The 12,165-nt window shown below is 46.7% G+C and overlaps 1 protein-coding gene across 1 annotated transcript; it reads right to left on the bottom strand.

Annotated features, from left to right (window-relative positions):
- Positions 1-1,597: 1,597 nt before the first annotated feature.
- SDHB (succinate dehydrogenase complex iron sulfur subunit B) lies at positions 1,598-11,837 on the bottom strand. Its single transcript, XM_052792489.1, has 8 exons — positions 11,718-11,837; positions 10,666-10,793; positions 9,267-9,352; positions 7,057-7,193; positions 6,624-6,740; positions 4,232-4,333; positions 3,902-4,024; positions 1,598-1,844 (listed from the first exon to the last, which is right to left on the bottom strand). The coding sequence occupies exons 1-8, from the start codon at positions 11,790-11,792 to the stop codon at positions 1,767-1,769; spliced, it is 846 nt and encodes a 281-aa protein (XP_052648449.1). The 5' UTR covers positions 11,793-11,837; the 3' UTR covers positions 1,598-1,766.
- Positions 11,838-12,165: the final 328 nt, after the last annotated feature.

Below are 12,165 nucleotides of genomic sequence, written 5' to 3'. Positions count from 1 at the left end.
CCACCACCACACTCAGCGGCAGTCAAAAAGCAACCGCCCTCCTCCCCTCTCTACCCACCCTTGCACAAGGCAGTTTTGGTTTCTTTCACAGGAAGGGAGATACAGCAAATATTTCCTCTGGATGTGCCGCAGGTAGAGCCTGTGCTTCCTTCCAAAGCCAAAGGTGAAGCAGATGGTGTTTACCAGAACAGAAAAACCTCAGCCACTGCAGCGACAGTCAAAGCAGTGAGGGGCTGCCTTCAGTTCCTCTGCACCCTGCTGCATTTCCATCCAACCCTCTTCTCAGCAAGCATGCCTAGCTTTTAAATAAAACAAGGCAAAACCCAGTTCATTTGTGTTCAAAAAAACCCCATGTTAACTAAAGAGAAGGGAACAGTGGGAGAGGAGGGGGATCAAGCTGTTGATGGGATCCCCTTGGATTTAAGCAGGGCAACGAGATTATGAAGCACAGGGATATGACAGAAATATCAGTATCATGGGACTGACAACACACCCCTGCTGTCTAACATCCGCAGTTGGGTGTTCTCCATCACAGGACCAGCACTCACCCCTTCTTAACCACGGCTCACCTGAGACACAGAAACAGGGGCAATTCAGTGACATGGAAGAGCAGCCCGACACAAGTGGATTTTAAGTGTAAAGTCTCTGACCTACAGAAGTCTGCCTTGCATCAGCTCTTGGGAATGAAGACATTAGCTCCAGGAAAATATTTCTGCAACTGAAAATTAAGACAGCAACATCAGCTTGGCTTCTTGAAATAGCCACAAGGTTCCCTTACTGCAGGATAGATAAATGTATGGAAAAACCAGGGTAATTTGGGGGGTAAGCCTTTCCAGAGCTGTATACAACTTTTTATGCCACCTCAACCTTCATTTGCTGCCCACTGGCAGCATCCTGGTTACCATACCATGTCTCAGAAGCAGCACCATGACATTTCTAGAAGTTTTTACTACACCTAGACAAAAAAAAAAAAAAATCTATTAAGCAGCAAAACAGAAAGCACTTCCTTTCTCTCCAACCCCCTAAGACTGCAAACAGCTGCTTCAAGCAACCACCTACCACAAACATCACAAGCTTGAGAAATCTGGAGCTAAAACCCACTTGTACTAGAGCAAAGAGAAAGACGCAACCCTGTTCTAACAAATCTCATCTACTTCAGGACTTGAAATAAAAATAAGCATCCCAGCAGGACAGTGGCAAGACACCTCTTTCCTAGTGGCACTGCCACCGGTATTTTGCCACATGCCCGCACCCTGTGAGCTCCAGGTCCTCACTTTGTACCTCACCAAGGAGCCCAGGGGATCTCAGAACAAGGGTGAGATTCTTCCAACATTTCCCTTTCCCAGCCAGTTCCACTGTTTTCTTGCTAATCGCCACAGGGCTTATTACTTGCAGGTCTCTTCCCACACATGCATTTGCTTTAACGACACGGGATCAAGGTCATTACAGAAATTGTCTCCATCTCTGCTGTGTGGCCACTTTCGAATCCTTATCCCACAGCACAGCCTCAGAGGTGACCCCAGCTGCTCACACACTCAAAACTCTTAAACAGAGAGGTTTGGGATTCTACAATAGAGGCAGAGGCATCAGTTCAATGTTGTTAATCAAGTAACAACTCTTATTTGTTCTTTACAGTATTTATTGTACATGCAAACCTGTAAGAAAAACACCAAACTCCCTGCTGGAACCTTCTCTTGCTAAATCAGGTATAAATTACTTTCAGGTAAAGCACGTTTGTGTGTTACACTTCCAGTTAGAGAACAGCATTATGCAGCGGTTGCCTTCTCTTTGTAAGTTGCCATCATCTTCTTGATCTCAGCAATTGCTTTGCCAGGGTTCAAACCCTAAGAAGGAAAAGTTTGTTAGCTCCTCTGGAAATCAGCAAGTTAGAGCATCCTCCCCCACCTTGCCCCGATCTAAGTCATAGTAAACTCACAAATATGCTGCTCCTCATAAGAATAGCTGGCAGAGGAGGTGCTCAGCAGGCCCCCCCCCTTTTTTCCCTAAAAGCTGGAGTCCAGCCTAATATTGTGCTTCCTTTCAAATGCTGGGAGGTTACAGGATATTGAGGGACAGCTCTGAACAGCCTGCTCCAGGCAGGCTGAGCATTATGGTATGCAGAGCCCCTTGGTTAAGGTGTGCCGATGCAGGTTCACCGCACTCCAGCCTCAATTTACAAGGGAAAAGCAAGCCAGCCTGGAGTAGAGATGCAGTGCTGGGAGCTCACCTCCTCTACCTGGAGGCTGAACCTGCAGCACTTCTCACTGCTTGAAGAAAAAAATGCTCATTTGACTTTGGAGGACTGGTTTTAATCAGCAACACGAGGATCAAAGAGAAGAATGAGTGGCTGAGTGATAGGAACTTCTAATAAAGCTCAAGCAGGACTGAATTCAACACTTTTACAGGTATTACAAGATGACTTCTGGAGTCAAGAAACTGCCTTGTAAAAGCTTGACAGTGACAGTACAAGAGATGTGGCTTTTCTCCTTGTCTGAAAAAAAAAAAAAAAGCTGTGTACTGGAGAACACTAGGGAAATGAGCAAGAACACCAAGGCACAAAATGAAAATGCTCTTCACGCAAAAGCCAGCTAAGCTTTCCTAAGAAGGTTTTTCTACAATATAGACACATGTCACCTTGCAAAGGCCCTTAATCCTGTAGCACTGCTACCAAACCAAGCATGCCTAATCTCAAAATGAGAGAGGGATCACAACCTCCCTGCTGTATCGTTGCGATTACAGCAGTAGCACGGCAGGACAGAGAATGAACAGGAAATTACCCTGGTGCAGAGCTCACCATGCAGTCTTTCCGGGCTGATCGAGACAACAGCCAGGATTAGAGCATGTGAGTGGAAACATGCTATTAACCATAAAAGTGTCTCAAACTTGAGACCAAGCGCTATTTCCCTGTACTACATACATTCCTACAGCCAGCCAGATCTTCAGGTTGAACCTTCACCTTTAGCTGAACTATGGTTGACACCAGATCACAAGCTAACTCCCTACAGAAAGGGGGAATTATCTGTAGTCAACGAATCACTTCAGAAAAATACACACACACACACAAAAATTGGCACGCAGTGCTCCTGACAAACACATCAACCCATATCTCAAGCATCTCACCTTCCCCACATCTGTGATCCACTTAAACATTTGCCTTCGTATTATTTCACAGCTCAAAGAGAATTATTCCACCACCAGGTGCAAGCAAAGGCTGGCTAGAAAACTGCACAGCTGGCAGGAAAGCAAAACTTGATAATCTGCCCAACAACAGGCACAAGGTCATCGCAAGATGAGGAAGAGGCATGCTCTGATTTGGGAAAGCTTGCTCAGTTTTCAAACAAAATACCAGAGAACAGACCATCTGGGAAATGCCCTGGCAGCAGGATGTCAGCATAAAACACATCCCCCAAAGGCACCATAAACTTGCTGTAGTCTTCTCCATTACACAAGTTGCACAATACATCAGGGATAGCTGCTACCACTGGAGTTTAAGGTTGCACCGTGTGGGGGTTAAGCGTATTACTCACAATGCTCACACCGCTGAGCTGACTACACAAGACAAACTTCCCTGTATGGTTTCTGGCAGTGTCCCTCACATGACCAGCGCCCTAACTGTCACACTCCTGAATTGTGGAAATAGACAGGTTCTCAAAGTCACAGCTTTGCTCATAAGGAAGAGATGTTCCCGCGATGGGTAATACACACTTTGCCACGTCCTCTTGTACAGTCACCATCATAAGCACGACTGCTGGTAACTCACTGTGTTTCAAAAGGCTGAACAAGCCAAGGCAAGCTTGAGGAAAACAAAAGCCTAAGTAGGTATTTTCCTATTGTTTTCAAACAGGGTGCTTGGAAACAAGCCAGTAACCCCAGAAGGGACATCTCCAGGACACACACGTACCTTAGGGCAAGTCCTCGTGCAATTCATGATAGTGTGACAACGGTAGAGAGAAAATGGGTCTTGAAGCTGTGCCAGGCGTTCCTCTGTGTAGTCATCTCTGGAGTCAATCATCCAGCGATAGGCCTGAAAGTCAGTGGCATTTGACACACCAAATGCTGCTTCAAGGTGTTGTAATTAGTGTGAGATTTTAAAAGCAACACCTAACTCAGGAATTCTGGTCCAGGATCTCAACTATGTAATACTATCCCACCTGCACTCGCAAATACTTATACTGCTTTCAGATGGGAAGTCCCTCAGCAGTCCCACATGACAAATGGGATCTGTCCTTACCTGCATCAGTACCGCAGGACCCAAGTACTTGTCCCCATTCCACCAGTAACTGGGACAGCTGGTGCTGCAGCAGGCACACAGGATGCACTCGTAGAGTCCGTCCTGCACGGGGGTGGGAGACCACAGTCAAGCCATTCCAGAAACCCATGACGAAGCTTTTTTTTTTTTTTCTTTTAAAGAGGGGATTTACAAGAGCACATGCTTCCTTCACCACCTTCCCCTCTAGTGACTTGCTGCAACAGAGTGGCTCCAAAAACCTTATGCTGAAGAAGCACTGATGGAAGAAAGCAATTTCTACATGCAGGTCCTCTGAAACAAGATGCATGCAATCTCTCAACTCAACCTGTATAATAAACTAGGGTTTGTGACAACAGGGGGGAAAAAGCATAAACTGAAGAAAAATGTGAAAATTGCTTGATCTTCCTCCATTCCTTCCTTCCAGCCTGTCCCAGTAAGTGGCTGAGGACAGGAACAGATATGTAACCAATTAAAAATTCAAGGCCATGTTACAGGAAAGAAGAAAGAGCAAAGTCTGCCCCACAGCCTAAGGGAGAAGAGCTCATAGTTTAGTATGTGCTTTGAGGGGATCCCCAAGCACTTACAGAACAGGAAAGGTGTGAGTCTTTAGCCATTTCACCATTTTTACAGAGATGAAAGCCTTCTTTATTTCAGGTGCTGAAGAAAAGAAAGGTAGACCTACGTCAAAGTGACACTTTGCAAAAGACAAACTCTGAGGAGTCTGAGGGTCTCCCAAGTCTCCTAGTAGCTCAATCAACCCCCCCAGGCTAGGAGAGGGTCTAGTCTGGCTTAATTTATGTATCTGAAAGTTGTTTTGGGACAAAGTTCTCATTAAATTTAGTTTAGAAAGATACCTGATGCCAGAACTCCTTAGAGTTTGTAACAAGTCTCCTGCATTAGTCTTTTGGAAAGACTTGCCAAAGCCAGGTAAGTCAGAGTTACCTTCTCGCTCTAAATTATTCTTTCTAATTGTAACATTTCAAATCATTGATGATTTAAAGAAAAAGGTCAGAGTTTTTCAGGTGACACCGTATCCAAGTTTCTCCTGCACACAGGCCGTTCTCAAAGCAAGAGAAACTTCAGCAATGAGATAAAAAACAAGTTTACTAGTTGTGAGAAAGGTTCAGACAGCTCTTGCAGTCACTTTTAGGTTTGCTTATTTCTACTTGAATGAGAAAGTGATTTCAAGGATGCCACTTTATGAAAACCATGTGAAGGGAGAGTCGCTTTAGTCCTTACATACAGATCAGATCACATTATGAAGTGGTGCAGGAGAACTAACTGTTGCCCTTGGATAGATATTCTTTCAGACTGTAAAATCCTGTGGTCGTTAAGACATCACAGCGCCAATCACACAGTGCTGCCAACATCTTGGGCACGTGACTGGTCTATTCATTAGACCTTAACTTCACAGCAAACACATAATGGAAAACTTTCAAAGATCACTGCAGAGAATTAGGTGCAGCTCACATGTTTTCATTGAATCCCCTTTAATCAGCCTTCCTCTTTGCTGTTCATATTTACCTCTCTTTTACCACTTGCCAAAAATCTGGGCTGCCTGCCCACTTTGCGCCTACTTAGTGACAGCACCGCAGCAACAATCACAGTGGAGCATTGACAGGCCGAGCTTTGAGCTGTGAAGTGAGTGACAGATTCATCAAGACAGGTCAGAAGCAAAAGAGAAACTGCTGATTTAATGATACTTACTGTGGCAGCCAAGGAAATCCAGACAAGAACTTCCTCACACTATAAGCTTTTAAAAAAGCTATTATGTCCCAGCTGTTCAAATGGTTCCTCAGGCACCCTTCAGCTTTATGCAGAAACCTTGGAGCAACAATACTACGTTCCCAGAAAATCCCCCAAAATAACGCAGTGCTCAAGACAGATATCCGAAGACTTGCACTAACACATCATGCTTGTGTCTCCACATCCAAAAGGGTTTAGCTTTTGCCATTAGTTTTTAGGGCTGTAAAACCCAGCAAGCAGCAACATGAGAGCATTGCTTAGCATGCTGCAGCTAGACAAGACAAACAGTGCTGAGCCCAACAGCCTACATCCCAGCATACAGTGCCTTATCTCCATTGGAATATCACAAGCCTGTAGCCTTCACAAAGTTTTTACAAACACACATGGTTTCGCAGTGCAGTCAGTGAAAATGAGATCCAAGTCCCCATCGCAACCGCATTTCACTAGCGAATGTTACCCCTAGCAATGCAGGCATGCCATGACACTGCATTTCAGGGAGCAGATTCCACCCACGTCAGGTTTTGTACCAGACAGCTTTGTCATTAAAGGAACTAGAAGCTACTGCATGTTAACGTTTAACCCTGGTCTTATCTGGGAGGGATTTCAATGGTAGAAAAGAAGCAGTAACCAGTTTCTGACGGTCTTCTATGGACTGCAGGTACTGCTCCTTGCCCTGTTTTGACTCATCCTTCTTCTTCAGGTAAGGCTCAATGGATTTGTACTGTGCATAGAAGTTACTCAAGTCCTAGGAGTCAAAAGGCAAAGAGGTCACATTTATTAAGCTAAATTGATGCATGAGAGATTGAACATCTGCTACCACTCCAACAGAAGAAGGCATTTTCTACCTCAACCTGCCACATTCCTCCAAATGAGGACAGATTTAGTCACTGCTGTGAAGCTCAGACCCACCCAAGCCAGAAAACACCAGCAGGAGTAACATGAACTGTGAGACCTGATCTTGTTGGCACCTCCCAACATTATCCTTTCCAACCCAATCTGAACCCCACACTGCCTGGAACGGTGTCACCCTTGGTCGCAAGCTGACAAAGGCAGATACTCACCGGAACAAGGTCCTTCACCACATACATGTGGGGGAGAGGGTAGATTTTAGTGATCTTGTTGAGATCGGGGTCAATTCTTTTGATACAGGCCAGCGTGTTTCCACCAGCAATGTTCATAGCACAAGAGCCACAGATGCCTGAGTGGGAGAAAAGAGTAAAGCATTAGATATTTACCCTCTTATCCTACTTGAGGAAGATCCTCTTGGCCCCAAACATGCCCCTAGGCTGTCTTCAGGAAACTCTGTACGTGACAAGGAAAACGCCAGAAGTTGCCATTGGGCCAAACACATTGCTACTTAAATAAAGAACAAACACAGGAGTCACTTTCATTAAAGCCTAAACATTCTCGGTGTTAAACTTCCTTCCACAGCAGAAAACAAGTGGCTTGGACACTTCATCCCTTTCGCATCATTCATTAGTTTTACGTGCTACTTAGGGTGGGGAAAACATTCAGCTTTGTTCACAAGTTTGAAGCACAAGCTTGTACTGATGTGAAGCAGCTAACACCAAGATTATAACATGGGAACCATGCGCATCCCCCATCAGCCCTACAGTTATGGTCAAAAGCATCCCTGAAGGTCAGGAACATAAAACAAAGTCCCTAAGACAGAAGCTTCATTCTGTGCCTTCTGCAGCAGGGTAGAGTGGTGCCATAAACTGCATTCATTAACTCCCAAAGGTGAGAGGACAGACACTAACCAGAACAAACAGCATATAAATAGCTTAACAAATGGATTACATGACACCACTAATGATCTCCCAGTAATAGAAGGATCAGATGAAGCCCAGGAAAGGCCAAGGTTTAGAAGAAAAACCACTGCAGAACAGTCACAGATACTGCTCAGGTCAGGAGCTTGGGTATCCAATTCAGTCTGATGCCTAAAACATCATATTAGCAAGACGACAAATGTTGAAAGGGCAAAACTCTAATATCAGAGGATTTGACACATATCAATTGATATGAGTCAGAGAAATGCCACTGCTCCTCACACTGATGAGCTAGTGCATCTCAGCGCCTGACGCATCGGCCTTCGCTGCCAGATAAATGCTGGCACTTGAACAAGGTTATTCCTCCCACTCAAGAAATGGTTACAAGTATTTTCCAGTCAACTGGATAGGGAACCAGGACTGCAGGCACAGACCCACCAGTATGGAACAGGAATGTGTGATCAGTTTTTTTTTTTCCTGCATGGCAGAAAAGGGGCAAGATTGAACCAGCCCAGCTTGAAAAAATCTGTCTTCAGGTTCTCAAAGAAAAGTATTCAGGGCAATTAATTCCAGCTGCTCGGGAACAGTGTTGGCTATCTAAATATCAGACACTGAGAACAACTACACCATATGAAATTCCTCCACCTGCTATGCAGATTCTACAGGAAATGGCTGCGTTAAAGCATGTTTTTCATTTAGATCCAAGGCAAAACATCTTTAGGCATCAACTGCATCTAAATTTCTCACACTTGCAAACCCACCTAATTAAATCAAAAGTCATTCCATAAAGGCATGCTCCCTTCTTGCATTTCCACAACTATCATTTAAAGCTCAGCATCCTAACATTACCCAGGAATTCGGAGGGTTTTTTTTGTTTGTTTTTTTTTTTTTTTTTAACAGGGAAAGTCACCTGGATAGGTAAGTTTTAATGCAGTTAAACAGACATGCCGATTTGTCCCTGTATGAGAACCAGCCGGTCGCTCTGCAATGCAAAACCACCAGATGGCCTTTTCCTCAATCAATCATTTAGCTTAGTCAAAGGGCCAAAAAAAAGATTCCTGAAGCTATTCCTAGAAGTCATAAGTACTCTTCCAGTTACACCCTTTATTTCCACAGCAGCACTAGATAAAGCAGCCCCTACAATTCATTCCCATTCGCCACATCTGCCCCCTCAATTTTGCTGTTGTAATCTCTCTTGCTAGATTTCCCTATGCAGTCCATCACTGGAGGGCAGCAAGATGAACAAGATTAGGACAGAAACAGGAACGACTGGGGCTGTTTAAGCATATTGCTCACAGCTCAGTGTTGTGCGATTACGCCCTGTGAATATGAGCTTTAACTTTTTACTACTTGATTCATTGAGGTATTTCATATGCAGCAGCTGGAAGAGGAGAGCAGTATGCTGCCATCTACTCTCAAGTTTTCTAGTGGTTACACATACACTGTCAGCAACAGTCTTCAACGACAGTCTTCAGTTTAGCAGGCTGGAAAATCCTTCTTACCTTCCCTGCATGATCTGCGGAAGGTGAGAGTAGAATCCAACTCATTTTTAATCTTGATCAGAGCATCAAGCACCATAGGCCCACATCTATAACAGAAAACAAAGTCGGTGAACCTGTATAAACCCCCCCAGCCTGAGTGCTTGATCTCTGGCACCCCCTAAAAGGGCTTTGATCAACTACAATTAAGAATACACTTTTTACCCATCCCAGGCAACAAGACAGAGATCTCTCTACCAGCAGCATGACCTATTTGCTCAGTACACCCCAGGGTCAGGGTGGGAAAGAAGCCCTTTCTTTTGCTGATGTTCAGAAGATCTGGCTCATCTGAAAAGGGTTCAGACAGCACAAATGAAAATCAAGTGCCTTGCTACTGGTTCTCTTATTTTGGGTCAGGTTTTAACAAGTCTGCCTGTCCTCATTAGTCACAAGAGGCAGTGCTGCACACAAAAACAAACAGTCTTGGACAACTTATGTAATTTTATATACAGCAAACAAGGCAACACCCAGAAATTAACTGGTGCAAGTCACAAAAATTTGAGTTCTCCATCATCTGCTTCCTAAGTAGGGAGCTGCGTGGCTTTGTATCCGAAGCTTTCAGAAAGGGCTTGAGGTGAATTCCTCTGGCAAGAGCAGAGCAGCAAGTGGAGCTCAGGGAAATCAAGGCACACATGCCCATGTGAAGCTTTCTGTACCACAGGGAAGACAGCACCCCTTCGCAGAATCACAGAGAAGTAAGAGCTTTCTTGGCAATAGCTACAGCAAAGTGTGCAGGTGGTTACTACAAGTTTAACATCACCTGCAAATTAGAAATAACTAAGTGTGAAGAAAACTATGAGAAGAGTTGATAAAACTTCCACCTTATCTCCCAGGTCTGGGACTGTGAGCTATACATAAAAGTTTCCTTTTGGAACGTGCCCCAGATTTACTATATAAATAAAGCTTATTAAAGCCATGAAACATCTTCAAGTCTTCAACATAACTCAGGAACACAGGTAAAACCTCACAGAAGTCACAAAACAAAGCAACCATTTTACTGCTGACAGCTACTGAGACACTGGCATTCAGGGTACAGTTTTGTCACACTCAGCACCAACAGGTGAGGGAGGGAAAAACAATCCCACATAATCATAGTAATGTTTTCTTTGTCAGGAAATAACATTGATCTTACCTGTGCTGAGGACAAGCTGCTCTGTAACACAGCTGAGGCACCACCCCCCTGGCCACTCCAGCAAGGTTTTAACAGTCCCTGAAGCTTAACGAGTCTGCTGACACCTTTAGCTGTCAGCTCAAGTGCTCCTCAACCACCCTCCATTATCACTTGGCAGATAACCCCACATGCACACACAGCCCCAATGCACCTGCCTGGCAGCAAAGCTTCTCCCTAATGGGGCATACTCACTTATTCAAATCCACTTCATACATCTGCATGCGGGGCTTGTCCCCAGGCTTATCGGGATCCCATCTGTAGATGGCAAACTTCTTGATACGGGGTGCTGCTGCAGCTGCCGTCTGCACTCCCCGACACATCTGTATTCAAACAACAGCAAAACAGCCCTTAGGTCCCTTTGGGTGGCTTTTAGCCAGGCAACAAAATGACCTGAGGCCACACATTTGGGGTGAGAGCTGCAGGACCCATCACTGCTTTGTATTTGGGCATTTGTACAGATGTTGGAAAATCCTCCCAAGCATTTGCTGCAGCAGTGTACCCTGGCACACGCAACCACCTCTGACCTGAGGCTCCCTCCTCCACAAGGCAGAGATAATCCTAAAACTAACCAGCAACCCACCAGTGCCTGCAAACACTCTTTCCTCCACAGCCCTGAAGACTCTACCTGCCCCAAAACTGCTCTCAGAAGCTCCCAGCCACATCTCTACTCCACTCCAGTATTGCCCCAGGGGCTCCTTCCCCCTCCAGGCCACCTGCCCCTACTCACCTCTCCCTAAATTACCCCACATCCCTATCCCTCCTGTTCACACATACCTTCCCAACCCCCTTCTGCATTCCCCCCCCAACTTCCTGTCACCCTCCCGTCTCCCCCTAAACCCTTCCCAGATCCCTTCCCACTCCTTTTTGTCCTCATACCCTCCTCAGCATCCCCCTCACACTTCCTCTTTCCCCGAAGCCCACCCTCCTCCTTCTCCTACCCACTCTGAACCCTCTTCCCATCCCGCACTGCATCCTGGACTACCTCCAGCCCCCCCCCCCCCCCAGCTTCCTCCCAGGCCCCTCTGCACCCCTTCCTGCCCCCCATCTCCTTCCCCAAATCTCACACAGCCCCTCCCACCCACCAGACCCCCCCATCTCAGCCCTCCTCACCCACCCACCCCCAACTCCCTTCAACACCCCCTCCAGCCCCCCATCTCCCCCCAAGCCCTCAGCCCCTCACACCACGCCTCCCCCAAAGGCCCCCCACACGGCTGCCCGGGTCAGGGCAGCTCTAGGCCCCTCACCGGCCGCAAGCTGGCCCGCAGGAGCCGTGCGGGGACGCCGCGCCTCAAGGAGACTCCCCCCACGGCCGCCGCCATCTTAGCGTTGCGCAGTTCCGACCCCGCTCCCGCCCCGGAAGCGGAAAAAGCCGCTAGCACAGCCATAGAGCGCCGCTTTAAGAGGAGGGAGGGGCGGGGCTCTGCGGGCAGCCATTTTGGGTGTGGCGGCGGCCGTAGGGGAGGCGCCATGTTGAGTGTGGTGCGCCCTGTGGCACAAGGTGGGATAGCGGGGCCAGGACGCCTGGATCCCCCCTTTTTGGGGAGGGGGGAGACCAGTGCGGCCCCCCATTAATTCCCATCCGAATTCTTTCTGCAGGGGAGGTGCCCAGGCCCTCCCATCTGCCGCAACACTGGTCGGGGCAAAATGGCAGGCGCCAATGGCCGACATGACATCCTCCCCCACCTCGCCCTC

Source organism: Harpia harpyja, chromosome 7 (genome assembly GCF_026419915.1).
Source record: "Harpia harpyja isolate bHarHar1 chromosome 7, bHarHar1 primary haplotype, whole genome shotgun sequence".
Taxonomy (NCBI): Eukaryota; Metazoa; Chordata; class Aves; order Accipitriformes; family Accipitridae; genus Harpia; species Harpia harpyja.
The sequence above is the reverse complement of the archived record's forward strand: the minus strand, read 5'-3'. Positions and strand labels throughout refer to the sequence as shown.

What these genes read in the sequence shown, in the direction of transcription:
- SDHB (XM_052792489.1), bottom strand. Translation starts at nt 11,792, where the DNA reads ATGGCGGCGGCCGTGGGGGGAGTCTCCTTGAGGCGCGGCGTCCCCGCA. An exon ending in TGGTGAAGGACCTTGTTCCG is followed by an intron (nt 6,741 to 7,056) that starts GTGAGTATCTGC and finishes TTTGACTCCTAG; the next exon opens with GACTTGAGTAACTTCTATGC. An exon ending in TAGAAGACCGTCAGAAACTG is followed by an intron (nt 4,334 to 6,623) that starts GTTACTGCTTCT and finishes ACCCCCGTGCAG; the next exon opens with GACGGACTCTACGAGTGCAT.